Source organism: Vigna radiata, chromosome 4 (genome assembly GCF_000741045.1).
Source record: "Vigna radiata var. radiata cultivar VC1973A chromosome 4, Vradiata_ver6, whole genome shotgun sequence".
NCBI classification, from domain to species: domain Eukaryota; kingdom Viridiplantae; phylum Streptophyta; class Magnoliopsida; order Fabales; family Fabaceae; genus Vigna; species Vigna radiata.
Genome location: NC_028354.1, coordinates 3,376,437 through 3,400,276, shown reverse-complemented (window position 1 = coordinate 3,400,276; position 23,840 = coordinate 3,376,437). Strand labels below are relative to the sequence as shown.

The 23,840-nt window shown below is 34.5% G+C and overlaps 1 protein-coding gene across 3 annotated transcripts; it reads left to right on the top strand.

The window, feature by feature from the left end:
* The first annotated feature begins 4,505 nt into the window (after positions 1-4,505).
* LOC106759229 (MAP3K epsilon protein kinase 1) lies at positions 4,506-23,701 on the top strand. 3 transcript variants are annotated; one of them, XM_014642298.2, is made up of 24 exons: positions 4,506-4,690; positions 5,307-5,441; positions 7,343-7,363; positions 8,062-8,135; positions 8,247-8,337; positions 8,424-8,507; positions 9,755-9,856; positions 10,240-10,371; positions 10,773-10,844; positions 11,508-11,611; positions 13,111-13,198; positions 13,271-13,660; positions 14,469-14,810; positions 14,900-14,944; positions 15,923-16,102; positions 16,217-16,300; positions 17,462-17,553; positions 17,651-17,734; positions 18,624-19,414; positions 20,039-20,427; positions 20,507-20,641; positions 21,016-21,422; positions 22,572-22,686; positions 23,212-23,701. In XM_014642298.2, exons 1-24 carry the CDS (start codon positions 4,631-4,633, stop codon positions 23,371-23,373), a joined length of 4,179 nt encoding a protein of 1,392 aa, XP_014497784.1. In that variant the 5' UTR covers positions 4,506-4,630; the 3' UTR covers positions 23,374-23,701. The 3 variants fall into 3 exon arrangements, with proteins under 3 accessions (XP_014497784.1, XP_022635307.1, XP_022635308.1); XM_022779587.1 differs by having other exon boundaries at positions 4,548-4,690; positions 5,296-5,441; XM_022779586.1 differs by lacking the exon at positions 7,343-7,363.
* Positions 23,702-23,840: the final 139 nt, after the last annotated feature.

The following is a 23,840-nucleotide window of genomic DNA, read 5'->3' as shown; positions in this document are numbered from 1 at the left end:
TCAATAAAAGAGAGTTTCAAAAGATTACATTGTTTCCCCCAACAACAAAAGGGTTTAGTTCACCATTGTCATGGTGAACCTAGATGAAAATAATGAAAGAATGGAAGAGCAAACCCTAGATAGGATGAAAAGGAGCCTAAGCATCCAAGAGATCTTCTCTAGAGGGTGAAAATTAGGTATGGCCGCCCTCTTCTGTCAAAAGAATGAGAATGAAATCGTAACAGGGCTATTTATAGCTGAGGAGTGTCATAGAAAACAGGCCAGGCCCAACAGACAACCACCCGGCGTCACACTTATGGCCCTCGACGGTTTGCTCATAATCGCGCCACCGCCCGACGCTAGGGGTCCACCGCCCAACGGTTTGCCCATAGTCGCAAATCCGCCCAGCGTCACATTGGACCGCCTAGCGGTGAATTTTTTCGCTGGGCGGTTCCTAGACTCTTCTTTTCTTCAGTTTTCTTCCTCTGTCCTGAGTCTAAAACCTCCATCTTCAACTCTATTCTTCACTTCCATCAAAAATGCTGCAAAACAATGCAAAACAAGCATAATATCGCTAAAAATAGCTTTTGACTCTCAACTGACTCATTTATTGGGTTTTGCTTAATTCTAAGCTCGTTCTAAGCCTTAAAGGGTGTAATTTGGTCTAAAATGACATATGAGAATAACTGGTTTTCAATCGTTATCACCATGTCAACATTATTCCTTCACAGAAGAAGAATGAATGCAGTTTCGTCAATCTAGAGAGAGTGAGGAAGGGAAGGTATTTATCTTAACCAACAACGTCTTCAAAGCAGTTTTTATTATTATATAGTTATGCATATAAGTGGTTTTACAGGGTAAAAGGTTAGCCGCCCAAGAAAGGCAAAGGCTAAATGATGCACCACACGTGTTATCACGAGGTGGTTATGCCAAACTGGAGAAGAAAATTAGAAAGAGTCGAGCGGATGAGTTGGGGCTTGAGTCCCCAGACCTAGCACCTCCACCTACAAGGTACGAGATGTGGAAGGCTGCTCGAACGAAATCAGATGGGAACATGACATCTGCCTCAGTCGTAGTGATCTCATAGAGAATTGTAAGTTGAAATTGTAAACATTATTTGATTGAGCAGCAAACACAGGGAACATTTACTCCCCAAGGTGGGGAGGAAATTTTAACAACGACCATTAGAAAACCGGAGCACCTAGGACGTGTACGTGCAGTTCTTGAGTCAATTGGTCTTCGTGACTACTTTGGCCCTGTACAAAAAACAACTTAATCAATGAATCAGGAGACACTAAGGCAGATGGATCTTTAGTGGGAACAAAGAATTCGCCAAATGAAGCAACGATTCAATGAGCAGCTAGAAGAACAAAAACAAATACAAAGAGCGCTTGAAGAGAAGCTGCAATCCATGACGCAGGACACCCTAGGTATGCCCACTGAAACTCCCACACCACCTCCTGCCAGCACCAAAGGATCCTGTTCTGTTGTTGAACCTACTGACTACATTGGTCAATATGACTTTCTGGTTGATGGGGATCCCGCACGCATTGTGGCTGTCGGACGAGTAGTTGAGGGAGGCCAGACTATTTATGGTGTTCCCATATCACCCCAGCACGTGCGTGTCATGATTGACGATGTTCGGGATCCCTAGGCTTAAGTGCCTATACCCACTCCAGAAGTTCAATTTGTGGGAGAGGCCATAGGAAGTTTTTTAGCCTAGCCTAGAGCATTGATTATCACACACATTGCTACACAACATGTATAATATTTTTATCATTAATAATTTTATATTATCATTTAAAAATATTTGTTCATAACTTTGAAAATGTTATCTTCAATTCGCACGTCCTCAAAAGCAGCCGATGCATGAGGCACCAATACCTGAATATGATGATGATGACATGGCTAAAGCGGAGGATGATCTCATAGCAAAACTATTGTTAAGAATTCCCAGGTTTAACAAATGATCAATACAAATATACTAGGATTTAAGAATATTTGGTCTCCCCGCCCCCATATGCCAGTATATATCACATTCAATTATGTATTAGAGATCATTGCGGGAGACAAGATGTTGAATATTTCCATTATTTTGTGGTGCATGTAAGATAGTTAATTTTGTCTACCATAATATTTTAATTTAGATGCCTACTTTGTAACAAGTTAACTTTGTTGTTATAGGTACATGGACACAGTCATTGTAGACCAAGGTCGGTCTTCCGTTTACGGATTTGTTGAACCTCAGACCATTCAACGTTCTGGTAACACAGTTGAAACCAAACAAAATTATTTGCAAAATGGATGGCTGAGTTAAACAGAGACATATACCTTGTGCCATACATTGATGGGTATGTGTTGTTTTATGTAAAAGGTAATTAAAGTTTACTTAATTAGTTTACTAACTATTTATGATGTTCTAAACAGGGCTCACTGGCAGTTGTTGGTCCTCATTCCCAAAAATAATACAGTTGTATTCTTGTGTTCGCTGCAAAGGAAGATGAAAAATGACTTAAGAATCATCTTCAAGGGTAAGTGTTTCGCCAAAAATGACTTTTAAATTCATGTCGGCCTTAATTTTTTATGATTTGATACTTATATTAATATTACTTTGTGTTTTAATGTAAATAGAGTAATGGGTAAATCTCGAGGTCAGCTAAATCAAGTCCTGTATCCAAAGGTTTGGTGCATTTATAGTTTTAATTCATTTACTATGTTATTCAATGATCTTAATTCTTGATTATATTTAGTTTGTCATTTTAGTGTAACAAATAGCTAGATTCATGGGAATGTGGGTACTATGTGATGTTTTGGATTAAGATCATTATTCGAGCTGGCATTACAGATAACTGGAATGAGGTAATAATCATGCTTACTTTGAAAACATCACATATCAATACTTTTCTTTGAACATATATCAAACCATAATGAATATTTTTTAATTGTGCAGCGCTTCAGCAATTTATCTCCTTTACTCGAAGACACCATAAGGCAGCTATGACAGGAGGGAACAACTTATCTTCTGCAAAAGTGGAACTAGGAAGAGTTATATTTGTTGTTGAACATTACTTAGGCGTAGTTTAAGTTTATAATTTCATATCTTTTTATCTTTCATTGAATTATAGCTATTTCTAGCTCAAACTCAAATATTTATTATAAAGAACTGTTTTGGGAAAATTTTCTGATTTTCAGGTGTGATTTTATTCAAAAAATAAAATATTTTATTTTTAAAAAATACCAGTAGACGTCGGTTAATGCAAAACCGACGTCTACAGACGTTTGTCAGTGCACAAATCGATGTCCAATAAGTTACAGTGGACAAAACGTTCCAGAGCATATAGACGTCTCGTATGTTGACGCCAGACGTCTATATAAACGTCTATTGTATCTATAACCGACGTCTATTTACACGTCGGTTGTGTATACAATCAACGTCTATATAGACGTCTGTGATAACCTGACCGATGTATAGTTAATGTCACCGGAATAGACATTGATTCTATATGTGACGTTAAAAACCCAAAATAACCGACGTTAAACAACATTTTTCCACTAGTGTAAACTCATTCCCATAAGTATTCTTTAAACTCATTTATATTTAAACAAAAAATTTATATATTGATCAAGTATGGATAAATGTGAGTAATACATATATATATATATATATATATATATATATATGTATATTTATATTTTTTTTTCTATTTTAATAATTTGGCTTATTCTATATCTTAAAATTTACTCGCATTTTTTTTATGACGATATGTTCAAGTGATTTATTAAAAATTTCAGTAGATTAAATAGTTTTTAGATTTAATATTTTATTAGTTTTACTTCTAATATTTTTATTTTTTTAAATGTTTGACTAGGTAATTTCAAGTGTATAAAAACATAAATCATTCACTTTTTTTTTCATCAATAATTAATTAATATTAAAAGAGTTAGAAAAGTGGCAACGGTATGTCCATTACCGCATTACCGCCCCCACATTTTCCTAATTTTGTCTTGGCATTGCAATCTGTCAATACACAAGAAAGAGGAACATACTTTTCTTAAATTATTTTTAAAATTGTCTTATAACTGTATAGTGGAAAGAAAAAATCATTAAAACATAATTGATTAGAAAAAATCAAATTTAACGTCAGTTACTTTTCTTGAGAAAAAAAAAATTAATCAAAATGTAAAGAAAAAACACTAAAACCAAAATTTAGTATAGAAATTAAAAAACATATTTAACTTTATTTTTAAATATATTTGATTGATGACTAAAGAAAACTTATAAAATATATACTATAAAATAAAATATATAAAACATATAATACATATTTACATTTATTTGATATATACTATAAAATAAAATATATAAAAAAATAAACTTTTATATATATATATATTTTTAAAAATGATATTAAATAAATATAAAAAATTTGATGGGTCAAATAATTATTTCTGAATGGAAAAAAAGGAAAAAAGAAAAAGTTTGTGTTTGTTAATGTATAAATTTTGAAAAAGCAAAGGAAAAAGAAAGAAAAGTTAGGAATTTGAACATTATATTTTATTTATTAGCCAAATCGGAGTGTTCTTTCTCCGGCGATTCAATGTTCCGTTTCTAGGGTTTGAGTTCTACGATCGCAGCTCCGCACTCGCCGAGATGTCGCGCCAGACGACGACGACGGCGTTCACTAAATCGAAGACTCTGGACAATAAATATGTACGTCATTTTCCCCCTTCACTCTCTTCGATCATTGATTGTCTTTCGATCTCTACTTTTTTCTCGCTGTTGCTGAAGATCGATTGGTGGAAGCTTTAGCTGTAGGATTCTGTGATTGTTGGGAATCTGTGAAGTTAAAGGAACTTGGATGATTGTTTGCTTTGTTGTTAGTGTGATGAGATGCATAGTGAAACTGTGGAATGGTGTAGGTAAGGGTGCTAGTGTAGTTGGTGAAACCTGAGATTGAGACTACTGCGTGGATATTAGTGACGTTAGTAGTGCAATGTGATGGGATGGTGGCTGGTACTGGTGCTGGGTTGGGCTGGATGGGGTGTTAGGGTGCAGGGGTAATGTTGGAACTTGTTATGATGTCAGATGAAAATACTGGTGGTGCTTGCCAGAATGAGGATAAAGGAATGCTTAGTGTATTTTCACTATGTTGATTTTGAAGGCAAAACGGAGGCGGGTGATGCTGCGGAGGAATTGGATGGTGGAATTCGTCTAGAGATTGACTGGAGAATTATTATTATTATAATTTTATTATTACTTTTTGACATTTTATTTTACACTTTTTGGATCATAAAATAGATTATTTTGTATGTGAGATTTGGAGCAGATGCTGGGAGATGAGATTGGGAAAGGAGCTTATGGTCGAGTTTACAAAGGTTTGGACCTGGAGAATGGAGATTTTGTTGCCATTAAACAAGTTTCTTTGGAGAATATTGCTCAGGAGGATCTCAACATCATCATGGTATGTAACGTGTATAATTTTTTTGAGTTTTAATTTTGATGTTAGCTATCAACTAATCAACTATAAATGGGAAAGTATTTAGTCTTATGTTGCATGGATTTGGGTAAGGTACTAGTACTGGGTACGAATATGGATATGAGAAATGGTCACATTTAGAACAAATCTTTAGTGCTGTGTGTTTGGGTCTCTAAATACATCTTCTGCTTTCACACTGACTAATTGGGCACTAAGCACTATCTCCCTTTTTTACACATTATGCGTTAGTAATGGGTAATGGTAAAACAGATAGCCAAGTGCATGTGTGTATACACAAACCAAATAGCATTATTTAGGAACACTAGTGGTCTGCTCTAGAAGGTGACACTATTATTTTATTCGTGCGGGATTTAGAGTTACTTTATTGATTTTTTGGGATTATTTTTCTTATTGTTATTCTAACCACTCATCATCTATCTGAGCTTTATCATTAATAGGATTTAAATAATTAGTGGCTGCAGCATGGGATTGCTAAATAACCTTGCTTGCATTCTATTACTTCTTTTGGTGTTTTTGATTGGGTTGTATTTGGAGTTCTGCCTACAATATAATTGCACAAAGTTAAGGAAAGCCAACCATGTCTTGTTATATAGTACATGTTTTCTTTTTGTTTCTAGGCCATCGTCAATAAGAATTTCATATCAGCATGTTTTCAAAATCTCGAGTAAGCCAACCAACTTGTACTATCATGAGTTTTGGGTGGGTCCACATGTTAGCTTGCACAGGGAATCACTAGTTGCACAAATTTGTTGCAAATTATTTGTTTCAACAGAAAATCGCTAAATCTAAACTTTTGATTTGCTTCAATCTTGTTTACTGATACGAATAGTGACATTCTTGACACTTAATGTTGCCATTGCCGTCTCTGGAACATTGTTATTGTTGTTATCAAGGTACTCAAACATAGTGATGCATTGTGTGAGAGACTGAGTGAGGTGAGAGGGCGTTGTGCTAGAGAGTTAAGAAGAAGGGGATTAAACACAAAAGCCCTAATTTGGTGAGTTCATACAACTGCATTTTGGTTTAAAATTTTTTTCCATCAACTGAGTGAGTTCATACAAGTTTACCAAGTCTACAATTGAGTTTACTGATTCTACAACTGACTTGGAAGCCATTGGTGAGCATGTAAACTTGTCTGAGTTAACTCATTAACTCGTGAATTTGATAACCATGTATATAAATATACTTATATATTTTAGAAAGGATTTTAGATAATCTTTTTATGTACCCTTTCGATCCTCGAGTTTGACAGTGTTGCTGCATTTAGCTTTATTTTTAGTATTAGTATAAAATCTTGGTTAAAGGAAGAAATTCATTAAGCAGAAACAAATACAAGTAATGATCCTCCATACCCCTTATGGAAGATATTCAACTATTAAGAAAGAGAAAAAAACATTAACTGATCAATTTTTGTAATCAATGTGTGGATAAGCTAATTCTCATTGTTGTCTATTATCTGATCTGCTCACCACAATCAGCAGCTATCACTAAAATGTTTTTAGTCATACTTGTTTTATACTCTGTTGCTCTGCCATATGTTGCCATAAATAAATTACGTCTTCAGTTTTGCCAGACAACAAAAAGTAGGGCACACTCATCATTGGGTTAGTGGGATTTTCCACTCATATGACTGGCCTTCTCTTGGATCATTTCTCTGTGTGACTTTTGGTTGGACACTTGAATTACCAACATATGATCACAAATAATAGATAACTATAAACTCAATGTCATTTCTTCTTTAAATCTTAATGTCAGTATTCTGTTATGTCGTTCATAATTGATATTTCCTTATCTCCATTCACTAATCTGGTTGTTGTTTTGCCTGTGATTATGCTGTCATTTGATGGATGCCTCAATGTTTTCAGCAAGAGATTGATTTGTTAAAGGTACTTCTATTCCGCAATATTGGATTGCATTTTGGATAACATTATGAATAAATTTTTTATTTTGCTGAATAGCTGTTTGTTATTTGCTCCATTTCTTTGTAGTGTATATTGTTTGTGTAAGCTTTAGGCTATGATTTTAATGGCATGCTACGGATGTTCTTTCACTAAAATATATACTCTTAAACTAATGTGACTTGAATTGGAACAAAAGGAACGTGGTCTGCTTGCCTAGCTTGGGAAAATTAACTATCAATTGATATTATATACGATTTCGTTTCTTATATGTGCCCCATACTATGCATGTTCTCGAACATGAAAGAAGGAAAAAGCTTTGTGCCAAAACCTTGGATGGGGAATCACAAAGTTCTCCCAAAAAGTGGGTGGGGAAACCATAGACAATGGAAGTGAGGTTGAATGTTTGCAAATGTATAGTGTAGCTGGGAGAGATGACTGCAAGAGATTAAACATGACCTTTATGCGTTGGTTGTTGTGTACAGTTGGAGGTGCCAAAACAAGAGGTGGCACGGTGTGATTCATTCTATTATGCTATCTTTCTATGTTTGGTGATGCTGTAATAATGAACAGTTCATTGGCTTAATCTTGGGATTTATACAAAAAAGCTTGGGGTTCTGAGCACATTTGGATTGTCTTTTGTGATATTATATGATGCCATGTTTTTGAATTTGATTATTTTGCAGAATCTGAACCACAAAAACATTGTAAAGTATCTTGGATCTTCTAAGACAAAAAGTCACCTGCACATAGTTCTCGAGTAAGTGGGTTCTACTCTTTCACAACATTAGATGATTTAATCATAGCATCATTTGAAGGGTAATCAGTGGAGTTAATAGACTTTGTTTCGTGCTCTTTTGCTGTATCATAGGTATGTGGAAAATGGTTCGCTTGCAAATATTATCAAGCCCAATAAATTTGGACCTTTTCCAGAATCATTGGTTGCGGTATATATAGCCCAGGTTAGTAGGTGTAGGACTACTCGTTGAGGCTTTTTTCCAGGATGTGCTTTTTCTTTGTATACTAAATATATTACATAACGAGATAGGTGTTGGAAGGTTTGGTTTATCTTCATGAACAAGGAGTTATTCATCGGGATATTAAGGGTGCAAACATACTGACAACTAAGGAGGCAAGCTTTCTAATTTTATGTTCTCGTTATACACTAGGGCTGTGTTTTGGCAATTATTCTGGCTGTGTGCATGCAGAATGATTTCATCTCAATGTTATTCAAGCAATGTGAATGCAGAAGATTTTTCTTATCATATAATTTTTCCTTTTATTTGGACCTAAATTAATTGCATCTGGAAGTATTTGTGTTAGTAATCTAAAATCAATGTTTAGCCAAGTTGATCAAGAGTCTAATTGTATTTTACATCATTATTTTTTATGCTTCATGATATACTACATTCATTTTTGCTTTATTTTTAAAGTGTTGTCTCTTTTTATGCTTCTTTTCTCTGCTGAAAGTTGTGTGTTATGTTCACGTTATCTAAGAATTCTCTGTTTTTCCTTTATAATTATAAAGATTCTTAACTTTTTTTGCTTTTGTTGCTGCTTGTTCGGTTAGTTGAACTGCTGTACCAATCAATTCAGCATTTTTTGTAGTGAATCAATTTTTAATTTAGAATATAATCTTTCTAAAATAAGAAAGCGGAAATTAGTAGACTAGGAAGTCTGTTTCTTGAATATTTGTTTTGAGCATTATCATGCTATTACTTATTTTGCGTTTAATTCATCACCCTTTATATTTTTTGCAATTTAAATTAAAAGAAAGAAAACTCACGAAGATGAAAATAGGAAAAGTATGAAGAACAAAGAACACATGCCATCCTCCTTAATGGAAAATATAAGGGCAACAAAAAGAGGAGTAAATATTGATGGGAAAGCACTGCACTGCTCTCTCACCCTGACTCTTTTCTACAGTTCCCATTTTTTCTTTATTATTTTCTACCTCTGTTTTGCCTTTGTTAAGGATTCTGCTGTATCTTTTTACCTTTTTGAATTTGTTCTCTAAAGTGAGGAGCTATAACCATTGATTGAATACTTGGTGATTGGGACTGAGTTGACATTGATTGAATTAACTACATAGTTTGTTGTATATGTGCATCTGCTGATCACCATCTCAATTTTTTCCTTTCATTGGCTGCAAATTCTCTTTTTACCCTGTAAAGTGAAGGATTCACTCCAACCTTTTGGACTTCTATCTGTAATAAAATTTCTTCTAATTTTGTATTACAGTATCACCATGAGTTTTCTTTAATGTCACACTCTAGATCTTGTCATGTCTAGTATTTTGTTTATATTACATTGTTTTTCTTTTAAATCCGGAAATTTTTCTTTATTTCTTAACTAAGTACATATTAATTTCTGCTTCAGGGTCTTGTGAAACTAGCTGATTTTGGTGTTGCTACAAAGCTAACAGAGGCAGATGTTAACACTCATTCAGTTGTTGGAACACCCTACTGGATGGCCCCTGAGGTATTAATTGTTTCATGTTCTTTTGCTAAATCATTTGCTTAGAACTTTTAGTTAGTGCCTTGTTCAAATTGTTTTTTTAACACTAGAATAATATAAGGAGATTGGTTTCCTTTCTGGTTTTTTGAGCCAATTTGTTTCAGTTTTTTCCACTTTAGTATGCTATTTACTTTGTTCGACCACTTCTCCCAGGTCTACTACCCTTTTGTCATTCTTACAATGTATTTCATTTTAATAAGGAAAGTAGTTTATTTGTTGAGCTGAGCTCCTTGCTTCCTTTTTAGAGAACCTAATTTTGTTGATTGTGAATTAAAATGATTTCTAGTATGTTGTATTTATTGTGGTTGATTAGGGTGCTCACTGATAATTTGGTTTTAACTTGTCAGGTTATAGAAATGGCTGGGGTTTGTGCAGCTTCTGACATTTGGAGTGTTGGCTGTACAGTTATTGAACTTCTTACATGTGTACCTCCTTATTATGATTTGCAGCCTATGCCAGCTCTTTTTCGTATTGTCCAGGTTTGCTATTGTGCTATCATTTACTGTTTTTTCAATATATAAAAGTTCCTTAGACTCGAGTTTTGGTTGATTGTAATAAGATGTTTAATATCCTTATTATTAGCCTTTAACCGGATAATCTACTTGATGCAAAATTGTAGGATCAAGATAAGATTAGTTTATGTTTAATAAGATGTTTCAATATATAACTGTTTGTGTTTGTATAGGTATACATGCTGTAAATCTTTAGGAGTGTAATACAGATTTGACAGTTTCATTAAGCATTTTGCTAGATAGTGGCCTTTGCACATGATTGTATTATAAATAAGTTCATTATTGGTGCATTTTATGTTTTCTTGTGTTCTTGTTATGCTTAACTAAAAGAGTATGATTTCATTTATAACCCTTGAGGTTTATCTCAGGATGAGCACCCGCCAATTCCCGATAGCCTTTCACCTGATATTACTGATTTTCTGCTTCAATGCTTTAAGAAGGTAATTCCATCTTCGCTGTTTGTTAGAATATATTTCGTATGCATCTGTTGTTTTAACTTAGATTTCCTGCTATTCTTCTCCTTGTTTTATCTCCACCCATCTCCTAACATAAATTTGCTTTCTGTTTTATGACTCTTTTAATGTATTGGTCAAATTATAATTTATTATTAAAAGTCTTACATTGATTAGTGATAAGGCCAATTTAAAGTATGCAAGTAGGTTGAAATCTCATCTTACATGTTGGTTTTGTAAAGTTGAGTTAGATTTAAAATTCACTTCTTAACATAGTATCAGAGTCATTTGTTCGACCTATTGTGCTATCCCATTATCAGGAAATTTGTTGTTTGTTGGATGTATTGTTCCACCCAATATTGGACCACCCATCAATGTCTTATCCCGCACATAAGATGTATGTCTCGGTGTAAGAGGGGTGTATTGAAAGTCAAAGACAAATTTAGAGTATATAAATGAGTGAAAACCTCACATTACAAGTCGGTTTTGTAGGATTGAGTTAGGTTTAAAATCTACTTAACATTTATCATATATCTACATTGTAGGTCAGACAATATAGATACTTAATACTTTATTAATTTGATTTGTAATTTTATCAAATAAAACGAGTGACTAAAACTGTTTTCTATGCCATTTTGTTGCACATTTCAGGATTCTAGACAAAGGCCTGATGCTAAAACTCTGCTGTCTCACCCCTGGATTCAAAATTGTAGACGTGTTCTGCAGTCTTCTCTTCGTCATAGTGCAACACTAAGGTAGATTGCATAAGATATTATTTCCTTCATTTTCCAAGAAACTGATTAGGAAATCTGTGTAGCATTCTTTTTAGCTATTATTATTCATTAGCATTGATCTCCTTATTCATACAGTGTGTGATTATTGAAGTCATAATAAGGGAACAAACCTTTGCTTTTCTTTTCCTCTTTTATTTTATTGTTGGCTTGGATGATGACCATTAGCACCGATCTCATTCACCTGGTGTTTTTATGGCCAATCCTTGAGCTAGTTGTTGGAGTTGAGTTATACATAGGTTTTATAGGGCGTATATTCGTCATATTCTCGGCCAAAATCGGAACATCTTCACATCCTCACCTTGGTTGTAATTGTGGTCATGGTTGTGGCCATTTTGGTTGCAGGCAGCACTGCAGCGAAATTATGTTTTCACCAAAAGTAAAAAAAGAAGAATTTCACAATTATTCCAATTATTGATATATCTTTTGCATGCTGCCACCTAGTGCATCGCCCTGAGGTATTTCCGGATGTCTCCCAACATCCCATACTCTTATTCAAGCATTTAACACTTAGAAGTTAGTGTAGAAGATTGAAATTTGATTTTTTATGAGTGAAAGTTAATAGAGATAAAGTTGTGCTGTGACTGTGTTGCCCAAGTCTTCTGGTAATTTGTGATTGAGATTTGCATTGTGGCTGTGGACTGTAATTTAAAACCATGATCCTCACCCTTTATTTAATGAAAAATTATGATCATCCTGCTCCAAAATGTCCAGGAGGTGTGTCCACTAATCAAGTTTATTGCCTTTAAGGGACAATTAATTGCCACTACATATTTCAAATTAATAATTGTGAAACGTATTTAACCATTAGTAACATGATTTCAGATTGATAATTGTATACAGATATTCATTTACTCTTAACCACTTGCGAGGCAAAGTTGACTACCATTAGGCATTTCAATATTATCATGACCTTTTTAATCACTTGTGGGACATTAACTTATAGTATGACCAGCACAGATTCATAATTGGATGCTCACATTTCTTTACTCTTAACCTTTGAGAAATATATAAGCACTGATAGATATTTGAATAGCGTCATGACCCTATTAATCATTTGTGAGAGATTTAACCATTAAGGCAAGAACTACCAATTAATAATTATATAAAATCATCTTCATTTACTCTTAACCCCTAATTGTACAAAGTTAACCATATTTATACTGGGTGGAGAACTCCAGCAGTTTGTATATCATCACTCCTTTTTTTCCTGCATTGCTCCGTAGTGTGTAGCTGCTGATAACTGAAGTGTTACACATCGGATTTGTATTATATATGCAGTGTTCACTTCCAATTTGTGGAGGTACTTTTGAGGATTAGTTTTCTCTACTGAATTCGATATTTATTGATTCTACAATTTATTTACTATTTTTATCACTTTGAATTGTTGTAAGGTATCATATACTTTTAGCTCTATAACTGTTATGTTTTTTTATTTGAACCAATTGTGCTACCACTTGCAGAAATATAGAGGAAGATGACTCTGGAGATGCAGAAGATTCTGGTGGTTATCATAAGAGTGCTTATGAAGGCTCTTCTGTGGAGAAAGAGGTTAGTGTTGATGGGAAGCTCTGAGACTATATTATTCTATCTTTAGTACCAATGTAATTTTTTATGTCGTAGGATTCTGGAAAAGAGCTTTCATCTGTGGCTGCTCAGGGCAGAAAATCTCATGAAGACAATGCTTCAGTTCCTAATTTTTCTGATGAAAGAGCACAAAAAGAAGATCATGTTCCATCAGATCAGGTTCTTACCTTAGCCATTCGTGAGAAGTCACTTCTACAAACTGGATCTAGCAATCTCTCTCCAAATAGAGAAGTTGGTAATTCCGAGCCTACTGGCAATCACGAAATTTCAAATGAAGGACTTCATGAAGTTATGATGAATGGAGAGGTTGGATCACCACAATCGAGAGGAATGGCTAGTAAGGTTGGAGGAAAAGACAGCTCTGTAAACAATGGTAACAAATCATTTGCTTTTGGGCCAAGAGGTCAAGATAATGGTTCCCTCAAGGTATTTCATGGTTCCCTTAACGTTAGTTACTTAGTTAATATTGATTATTTATTTGTTGTAAGTTCCATTTATTGTATTGCTTTTTCTTTTTTGAAAGCCAAGCATGGTCATGTTAACTGAGGTTGGTTATGCAAATCAGATGACACGCTTGGGATCCTTGAAAACTAAATATTTGATAAATCCATTTAGAGCTTGGTCCATCTTAATTGTTTTTCCTGAAATGTTTTTAAGTCTTTATCTTCCCATTCTAATCAGACTATCTTGTTTTTTGTCCATTTTTGTCATGCACTTACTTTTCATTGTACTTTGTACACTCTGTAATATTTTTCACCGTAGTAAAAAAACAAATTATAATCCATATCTATAACAGGGTTAAACACTACAGAATTCCATTTCTGTTTCGTTATGTTTGAAAATTTGGGTTTGGAATTATCAGTGAGCAGGTGGCATATGTTGAAGTATAATGTCTTTATTTTATTATTAATACTTATGTTAGGGTTTTGTTAGGAGCTTCCCGCCTTTTTATCTTTTAGAATTACTGTCTTCTATAAATACAGTAGTAAAGTGTATCAGTTTTTCTAAATCAAAATATAAGACTTTTCATTATCTCTCAACTTCAAGTGCATATAAATTAGAGAATCATTAAATGCTTTTTGAGTAGTGTGAGTGTTGAGTCCATGAGATGAAATCAAGTCAGCTAAGGTTTGTCAAAGATTCCCTGTTTATCTTTTAATAATTGATGCTATAATTCATCAAGAGAATATGTCAAAGATGAAATCTAATACAGTTGTTTAATTGCCGTATGAAGGCAATGAAGATGCCAACCACTGTGGAAGGAAATGAGCTGAGTAGATTTAGTGACCCACCAGGAGATGCCTACCTAGATGATTTATTCCACCCATTAGATAAACAACCTGGCGATGTTGCAGCAGAGGCATCCACATCTACATCCACTTCTCATATGGTTAAAGGTAACACATCTACAACTGATGGTGGGAAAAATGACCTGGCTAAAGAGTTGAGGGCCACAATTGCTCGAAAGCAATGGGAGAAGGAAAGTGAAATTGGACAGGCAAACAGTGGTGGGAATCTTTTGCATCGAGTAATGATAGGTGTTCTAAAAGATGATGTGATTGATATAGATGGTTTGGTAAGTTACTCAGTCTTGATATTTAATATTTGTCTATTAAAGTCCTATGTTATTTTTTTTTACTCTATTGTCTCTCTCTCTCTTCTCAGGTCTTTGATGAAAAGCTTCCTGGAGAGAACCTTTTTCCTTTGCAGGTACCAGGGGTTTTTCTTCTATCCTCTGAGTAACTTATTTTTCCCTTACATAAAGTGGTTTGTTCAATTCATTTTTTGGTATGTCATATATATTTTTTTCTTGGTTACATGTTATTATGCCATGGTGGATTGTTGTTTGACATTAGCATAATGTTGTATATTGTAAGGTAGAAAATACTCATCCTTCAATATTGGCTCTTGTTTGTAAACATTTTATATTATAGTTTTGTTATGGAAGTAATTTCTCGGATATCTTCCTTTTTCCCTTTTCATTTCATATTAATTTCTGCTGTGTACCCCATTAATATGGTTTTGTACTGGGCAATCCTGTGAAACATGGTTCTTCATATCTTTGGGTATATCTTTGGAAAAAAGCTAGAGAATCGACTGGGGAGAGGGAGGGAAAATGCAATTTTCAATTTGCACTAATTATTTTGATGTCCAAGAATGTGTGCTGTTGATGTCAATTACTTTATACTTTACACTTTTTAATTTAGCATTTCCCATTATGGCTTCATAATGTTCTTTTCTCCACTGTTGGAATTTGCCTTGTGCATGTTCCGCATTATAGTGGGCTATACATAATTCTGTAAAGTAATTCAAGTTAAAAAAAATTTTCAAGTCAGAATTGCATTTTGGCATCTTCTTTGAACTCCCAAATCTAAACAATTGAACTTCATAATTTATGCTGCTGTGCTGCTTTAATAATGATCTTAATAAAAAGAAGGAAAACAAGTTTTAGTGCGTTCCATGATGATTTCAAATTGTTCTAATTTCTTAGACCACCACTTTCTTTTGTGTAGTTTTTGTTGGGATTCAATGGTTACATTCTATCTGTTACCCTTGATTTTAGCGTCAGATTTTTAAACAATGTTGTTTGCATGTGAAAGCTGCTTCCTGTAGAAAATTTTGAGTTTGGTTCACCACTGCTTTATATATTATACTTGCATCTGTGATGTATTTACCACAACGCTGTAGGCTGTTGAGTTCAGCAAACTAGTTGGTTCATTAAAACCAGAGGAATCAGAAGATGTGATTGTGTCTGCATGTCAGAAACTTATTGGTATATTTAACCAACGCCCAGAGCAGAAGATTGTTTTTGTTACCCAGCATGGTTTACTTCCTCTAACAGATTTGCTAGAAGTTCCTAAAACACGTGTATGTGTTGTCCTTCTTGATACTTCGTTTAACTTTTTTCTTTATTGATAGGCATGCTGACAATTTAGTAACATGGAAGAAGACATCTTAATGTAAATATAATTGTTCTTTCAGGTTATATGTTCTGTGCTTCAGCTTATAAATCAAATAGTTAAAGACAACACTGATTTCCTAGAAAATGCATGTCTTGTTGGATTGGTAAGTATTATGTCTGTTTCATGCTCCTTGAATTTTCCTTTCCCTTTCCCTGATTAATTTAGTTGAATTCTATATTAAAAATTTGTCTAATTGATGTCGGGAGCCTCTTCTATTAATCTGGATCGGTTAGTATTATTATTTTTTATATAATGTAGTATGCCAAAATAATAGTGGATTGGATTAAAATATTATTTAATATGAGAGACACACCTCAAACATCAATATGAATAATATTGGAGACAGTAGAGTTTTAATGGCCCAACCTTGTTATGCTATTCTGCAAAATAGATTCGGTAAACCCCTGCAAGAGAGAAAAAAACTAGGAGAAGTAAAATGGAGTGGAAACAACCTGCCCACTTTAGTTCCCTTCATGATCATGTTCCCTAGCACTTGATCCTACCCAAATCCAGCTCAAGAGAAATTAACATTGAAGAGTATTACTGTGTAAACTGACTGTGAGTAATTAATGTACGCAACCAAAAAGAACTGTGCAAGAAAATCAGTCTAGCAGTATATCGATATATGTGTATTATTTGGAATATTTTTATTTATTCCCGTATCATATCTTTATTACTAAATCTCCTCTATTAATTGTATTGATTTCTTTTCTCAAAGTAAATAAAGCATATGTGTGGTCTAAAACACTGTTTCGGCTCAATATCTCTCTTTTTCTTGTAGTTTAACTGAACTAAAGAAACAGAGATCAAACATGCACTATATCGTAACTTGGAGAGCTCTACTATAGATTGAATAATTCTAGTTGCTTTTAATTTAATTGATTTGATTGAGCAATTTTCTGTTATGTGTATATATGCAAGTTACAAAGGAAATATGAAAGAAACCCAAAATCTAAGCAATGATACTGATTTTCTGCGATGTAGAAATCTCCCAACTGAGAAAACTGGGAATAAAGCAAGAGTCAACAATATCAATATACAACCATCTCTGATATAAAAATCTCCTGAGAAAAGTGGGAAATGAAGCATGAATCAACAATATCACTATGTAACAGACAATAATCAACAGTTGGGATTGTGGAATATTAAAATTTGGCCAATAAATATAGCTGCTAGAGTACTGAAACTTGACCAGCGTAATTGTGTTGCTGAGTGTTATCAGATATCTTGGTTTGACTATATTTAATGCAAAATTTCATGGCAGATTCCTGCAGTCACAAGCTTTGCAGTACCTGATCGTCCCCGCGAGATTCGAATGGAAGCAGCTTATTTTTTACAGCAGCTTTGTCAGTCGAGGTCTGGAATGTATTTATTTGTTATTGTTATTGTTATTTTTACCTTGATTTATATTTTGAAAATAAAGTGTAGAATTGATTGTTTTTACTTAATGCAGTTCTCTGACATTACAAATGTTTATAGCTTGCCGTGGAATACCAGTTTTAGTGGGATTTCTTGAGGCCGATTATGCCAAGTACAGGTTAGTTTTTATGTGAATCGTGCTTGCATGCAATTTACACTAGATTATAGTTTGCAATGCAACGCCAATGTTTGTTCAATTTGAAGATTACAGAAGTGATCTAGGTTTGTCTGATTCTTTTTAGGGAAAGACGTTATTAGATGTGGGAGTGATCTTGAAAGGCTACATGGGTTCCTTGATTAGAATCTCTATATGGAGTATACTGTTTGACCTTTTGCCTAGAGCGATGAGATGAGATGTGGGACCTATGTAAAATGGTAGAGTGTGTTCTTAAGATATCACTTTGTTTTACAGAGTCTTTTTTCTCCCCTGTCAATGTTCCATTGTTCCTAGGATAGGATACTCATATCAACTGAACGGCTAGTGACAAGCTTTGGAGCTTTAACTTCCAGCATGATATTACTTTGCATTTTTGTCTTATTTTTTATCTGACAGCGTGATGGCATCTAGAGATAGTAGCCATTTGGCCGTGCACCCAGAGCTTGGATTTTATGGAGAGCTGACCTTTCACGTTATGTTAAGGCCCTTTTGACAAAGGTGTTCAGTACATTGATCTTCACTGGCACCATTTAACTTAAATAGATCTTTCACCCTGCTTCAGGCACGAGGGCTTTTGTCCGAGGTCTTTGATAGGGCTTTTTTAGATTAAGTTTGCATCTCTGGTTGATTACTTATTGTTAAGATGACCCAATTGGTTTGGACTATGGTCATATATGACACAGGCAATCCTCTGCCCTTAATTTATTTGGGATTGGAGCGAGGTCCGGAATAAATTCTATGAATGTGTGTTGTGATTTCTTCTCATAAATAAATTCTAGCAATGTACATATGCTTTTACATTTTATTCTTAAAATTTGTATAATAAAAGCTGACTATAAAACTGTTTCAGGGAGATGGTTCATCTGGCTATTGATGGCATGTGGCAGGTATTTAAGCTTCAGCAGTCAACTCCTAGAAATGATTTTTGCCGGATAGCTGCTAAGAATGGAATACTTCTCAGGCTTATAAATACTCTTTATAGCTTAAATGAGTCAACTCGACTAGCTTCTAGTTCTGCTGGGGGTGGATTTTCAGTTGATGGTTCGACACAACGCCCACGATCTGGTATCTTGGATCCTACACACCCTTATATTAATCAGAAAGAGGCATTGCTATCTTCAGTAGACCAGCAAGATTCCTCTAAAGTGAGACGTGGAGTCCTTGATCATCACTTAGAACAGTCACATCCTTCATCCTCCAATCCTCGAAGATCAGATGCTAACTACTCCATAGATGATGCCATGTCATTGGAGAAGAATTCAACTCAAACACCCAGAGAATCTTCCGCGGGTGCATTGAAAGAGCGAGAGAATATGGATCGTTGGAAAACTGATCCTTCTCGAGCAGATGTGGAATCCAGACAACGTAGCTCCACTAACAGGGCATCAACTGATAGGCCACCAAAATCAACAGAGCCATCATCAAATGGGTTATCAGTGACAGGAGCTACACACCAGGAACAAGTTAGGCCTCTTCTTAGCTTGTTGGACAAAGAGCCACCATCTGGGCGCTTTTCTGGACAGCTCGAGTATGTACGTCAGATGTCAGGATTAGAAAGACATGAAAGTGTACTCCCTTTGTTACATGCATCCGAAAAGAAAACGAATGGTGAACTAGACTTTTTAATGGCAGAATTTGCAGGTAATAATACGGCTCTATCTGATTTTTTTATGAAGATACTTTAAGACAAATAACAAATTTAAAAGAATTATAAACTCACTGAAATTTACTTTAAATTTCTCATCATTCTTTTGTACAAATTATGCTTTATTTCAAACTTATTAAATTAGAAGATCCTTCAACCCTTGCTAGGAATATTCATTCTCAATAGTTACATTTACAAAAGTTGGTTATTAAGCAAAGATCTGTTGGTTGCCAAACTTCTAACTGCTTCATTGCGTCTAGTTTTTTGTAATTGATTGAACTGGACTAAATTATAAGCTTAACTGCAGCAAGTTATTTTCAATTACAAAAGTTCAGTTTATACGATGTTGCTATATGCTAACTAGAGGTAAGGCCTGACAAGAAAGGCCCAAATCACTACTGAGAAAGAAAAAGAATCCAACATTTAAGCCTAGCAAAAAGGCACTTCAGTCTACCTATGCTAATGATGACATGTTTCTAGCCAACAAGGATTCAAAGCTTTTTCTGATTATAAAATCTCTGTTTTGTTCTAGTATTTTTGTTTTGTTAACTTCTATCCTTGTTTGGTTTGGTTGTCATTTGTGTTTCTTTATGAATGGCACAGTATTTGTGGTTGTGCAGATGTTTCTCAACGTGGAAAGGAAAACGGAAGTCTTGACTCCAGTTCTAGAGTTTCTCATAAAGTCACTCCAAAGAAATTGGGGACTTTCAATTCCAGTGAAGGAGCTGCTTCCACATCTGGGATCGCATCACAGACAGCATCAGGTGTCCTGTCTGGTTCAGGTGTTCTAAATGCTAGACCAGGTAGTGCTACTTCGTCTGGGCTACTTTCCCACATGGTTTCATCACTGAATGCAGAAGTTGCCAGAGAATATCTGGAGAAAGTGGCAGATCTTCTGCTTGAGTTTGCACAAGCTGACACAACAGTGAAATCTTATATGTGTAGCCAAAGCTTGCTCAGTCGTCTTTTCCAGATGTTTAATAGGGTGGAGCCTCCTATTTTGTTGAAGGTGACAAAAACACAGTTTTTATAGTTTAGCTTATATCCTACTAATTTAGTTTCTGACCATCCATATATTGGTATTCTAGATACTGAAGTGTATTAATCATCTGTCAACTGATCCAAATTGCTTAGAAAATCTTCAGCGCGCTGAAGCAATAAAATACTTGATACCAAATCTTGAACTCAAAGAAGGGTCTCTTGTATCAGAGATACATCACGAGGTGTGCCTTGCTTACCTTACTGTTATCCAAATTGAGTTATATAAAGCATAGTTATACATGCCATAATTTCTGTACAATGCTTTCAACTTTCATTTGTATTAAGCTCCAATAAATTTTAGCATTGGTTATGTAGTGACTGCAATTTTCTTTTATTTAAGAACAGTATTGGGTGCAGTAAGTACTCATTCTAGCACATTACGTAGTTGCCTTCTAATTAAATATATTGTGGGTTTTGGACAAACATTACTAGTTTCATGTCACCTCGCCTTTGGTTTTGATTGTTTATATTATCTGTAATTTTTGTTGATGTTTGTCTTGTTGTTAGCTATCTAAAACGGACTTTGATCTCATCTTCCATTTTTCTCTTTCTACAGGTCTTAAATGCCCTATTCAATTTATGCAAGATAAATAAGCGAAGACAAGAACAAGCAGCTGAAAATGGAATCATTCCCCATTTAATGCAATTCATTACATCCAATTCTCCCTTGAAACAGTATGCTTTGCCTCTTCTATGTGACATGGCTCATGCATCTCGCAATTCAAGGGAGCAGTTAAGGGCTCATGGTGGTTTGGATGTCTATTTGAACCTTCTTGAGGATGAGCTTTGGTCTGTGACAGCACTAGACTCTATTGCAGTTTGTTTAGCCCATGACAACGATAATAGGAAGGTTGAACAAGCATTGCTGAAAAAGGATGCAGTTCAGAAGCTTGTGAAGTTCTTCCAGTCATGTCCAGAGCGGCATTTTGTGCACATATTGGAGCCATTCTTGAAAATAATCACGTATGGGACTCTAATTCTTTTCTCTTTATTTGGTTGTCCTTCAATACTATAACTATTTGATTGATCAGTCTTGCACAGATAGGTGAAAAACAAAGTTTTATTGCACCAAAGTTCCTTTTCCTATTGTGAACTGGAATAGGTTTAGATGAACATGTATTTTTCACCTGGCTTTGATGCATAACACAGAGTTAGGAGCAGGACTGGGTTATATGTGAGCTTGATGCTAGAGTCTAGATCAGTTATATTTAGTAGAATGTAATTATATGTATAATGGGCAATGGAATGTTGCTAACCTCTTATGTTGCATTGTCGCATCCTTTAGGCCAAACAGTGTATGTAAATTATAAAATAAAAGCACTAGTCTAACGTGAATGTCACAGACATTGTACAAAGTCGGTTGAATGGATGGGCTGAATTTATCTAGTTTGCTTGAGGAGTTTTAGGATTCATCATGTTTCAAGAGGCTAGGGAATTCTGAGTAACTTGAATAATGAGTCATCTTTGAAAGTGAAAATGAATTAATGCACTTTTACGCAGTTGCAAGAGCAATTTCCTACAGGATCGCCCTCTCTAACTGGATAACAAGCAATGGAAACTTTAACATTGGATATTTTAGTGTTTTGATGATCCCTGCTTTATACACTGCAACTTCATTATTTATCATTCCTGTCATTGCTATCCTATAGGTTTATTTGTCTAATAATGCTTATTTATTGAATATAAGTTTTAGAGTTCAATTGTCTGATTATATTCCTGAGACATTGTTTGATCCGTATAGTCAGCCTCTGGGATATAACCCCACTACCTTACATCTATAGGACAGTTGAATTCTACAACAAAAAAAGTCCGCAATATATAATATAAGACTCTTTTTGTTGTTGTAGAATTCAAGTGTCTCATTGAGTGTCTCATTGAGGTTGAAGGGGTTGATATTTTTCTTTATAAAATTATTTTTTAAAGGAAGAGATCAAGAGTGAAGAAGATATACTCCCAGGAGAGAAAAAATTAAAAGACCAGATACATTATATTTTTTATGTTACGTTTGATGCTGCTGCAGTAGTGGAATGTTATTTTGTGCTTCCATATTAAAATATTCTCAGTTTCATTTGTACTGGAATTTTATTTAATCTCTGTGATCATAAACTGCAGAAAATCTTCGAGGATTAATACGACATTGGCTATTAATGGGTTAACGCCGTTGCTCATTGCAAGGCTTGATCATCAGGATGCAATAGCTCGTCTAAATTTACTCAGGCTAATAAAGGTACGGGTTGAAATATGATATTTTTTGTTAATACGTGCTAAAATCTCTGGTGGGTAATACCACGCCCCTTTAACCAGGTTGTGTTGGCTGGTCAAGAGATGTAAAAATTAATATTCATCAAAACTAGAAAAAGAAAAGTAAGATGCTCACATAAATGTGGCTTGACATACTTAAAAAATTGTTAAATGGCATTCTTAGTTTATCTAGAACTGTAGATAGAAGAATGGTGATTCAATAAAATCTACTGAAGCTTTAAGGATAATCTTGTGTTATTCAGATGTGAGAAAATGCCTTCCTTTCTTTGAATTTTTATACTTTATCATTTAAAATTCAGAGTTGATAATGTTTCATTCATAAATGTTGTTTAACAATGGGAAACACTTATAAGTTGAAAGATTTGTCTAAAGAATAGTTGATCATTCTGGCTTGTGAACAGTGTTAGAATTTATGTACTTGTAAACAGCCCATTGTAAGAGTTATTATTTATTGGAATTGACCCGTAACTCTTTAAAAATGTTGTTGCAGGCCGTTTATGAGCATCACCCTCAGCCCAAGAAGTTGATTGTGGAAAATGATTTACCTGAAAAGCTTCAAAACTTAATAGGGGAACGGAGAGATGGACAAGTGTTGGTTAAACAGATGGCTACCTCATTACTTAAAGCCCTACACATAAACACCGTTTTGTAAATTTAGATTTAAATGCTCATTTTCATTTTCTTGTGTATATTTATCCTTTTATTTGGTTTGGTTGAGTGAAAAGAAAATAGCATAGGCCGATGTATGTCGTTTTCATTCTTGGATAATATTTTAGTGTCGGCTTCAATGGCCGATTTTTTTTTTTTTTTGTCAACAATAGTATACATAGCTGTTCTAGTATATGGTTACAAGGTGGAAAATTCTCAAACTGGTCTTTGATAAACGAGTACACTTCTTTATCTAAAGACGTGAAATAGCTTTTGTTGTAGCATATTTAAAATGACGTTTGGTGCCATTGGATTCTTCGTGGCTTAGTATTTGTACTTTTATTCAGTATTTAAATTTTCTGTAAGGAAAATGCTTTATAAATGGATAACATTGTTCAAATGTTATTTTCATTAATAGGAGTTAATTTCAAGAACATAATGACCTCATACATGTTGGAATAACTTTATTTT

Bases quoted from the DNA above. Each gene is read 5' to 3' on its own strand.
- LOC106759229 (XM_014642298.2), top strand. From the start codon at position 4,631: ATGTCGCGCCAGACGACGACGACGGCGTTCACTAAATCGAAGACTCTG. The intron at 10,372-10,772 runs GTTTGCTATTGT...GGTTTATCTCAG, and splicing joins CTCTTTTTCGTATTGTCCAG to GATGAGCACCCGCCAATTCC. The intron at 13,199-13,270 runs GTTAGTGTTGAT...TTTATGTCGTAG, and splicing joins GCTCTTCTGTGGAGAAAGAG to GATTCTGGAAAAGAGCTTTC.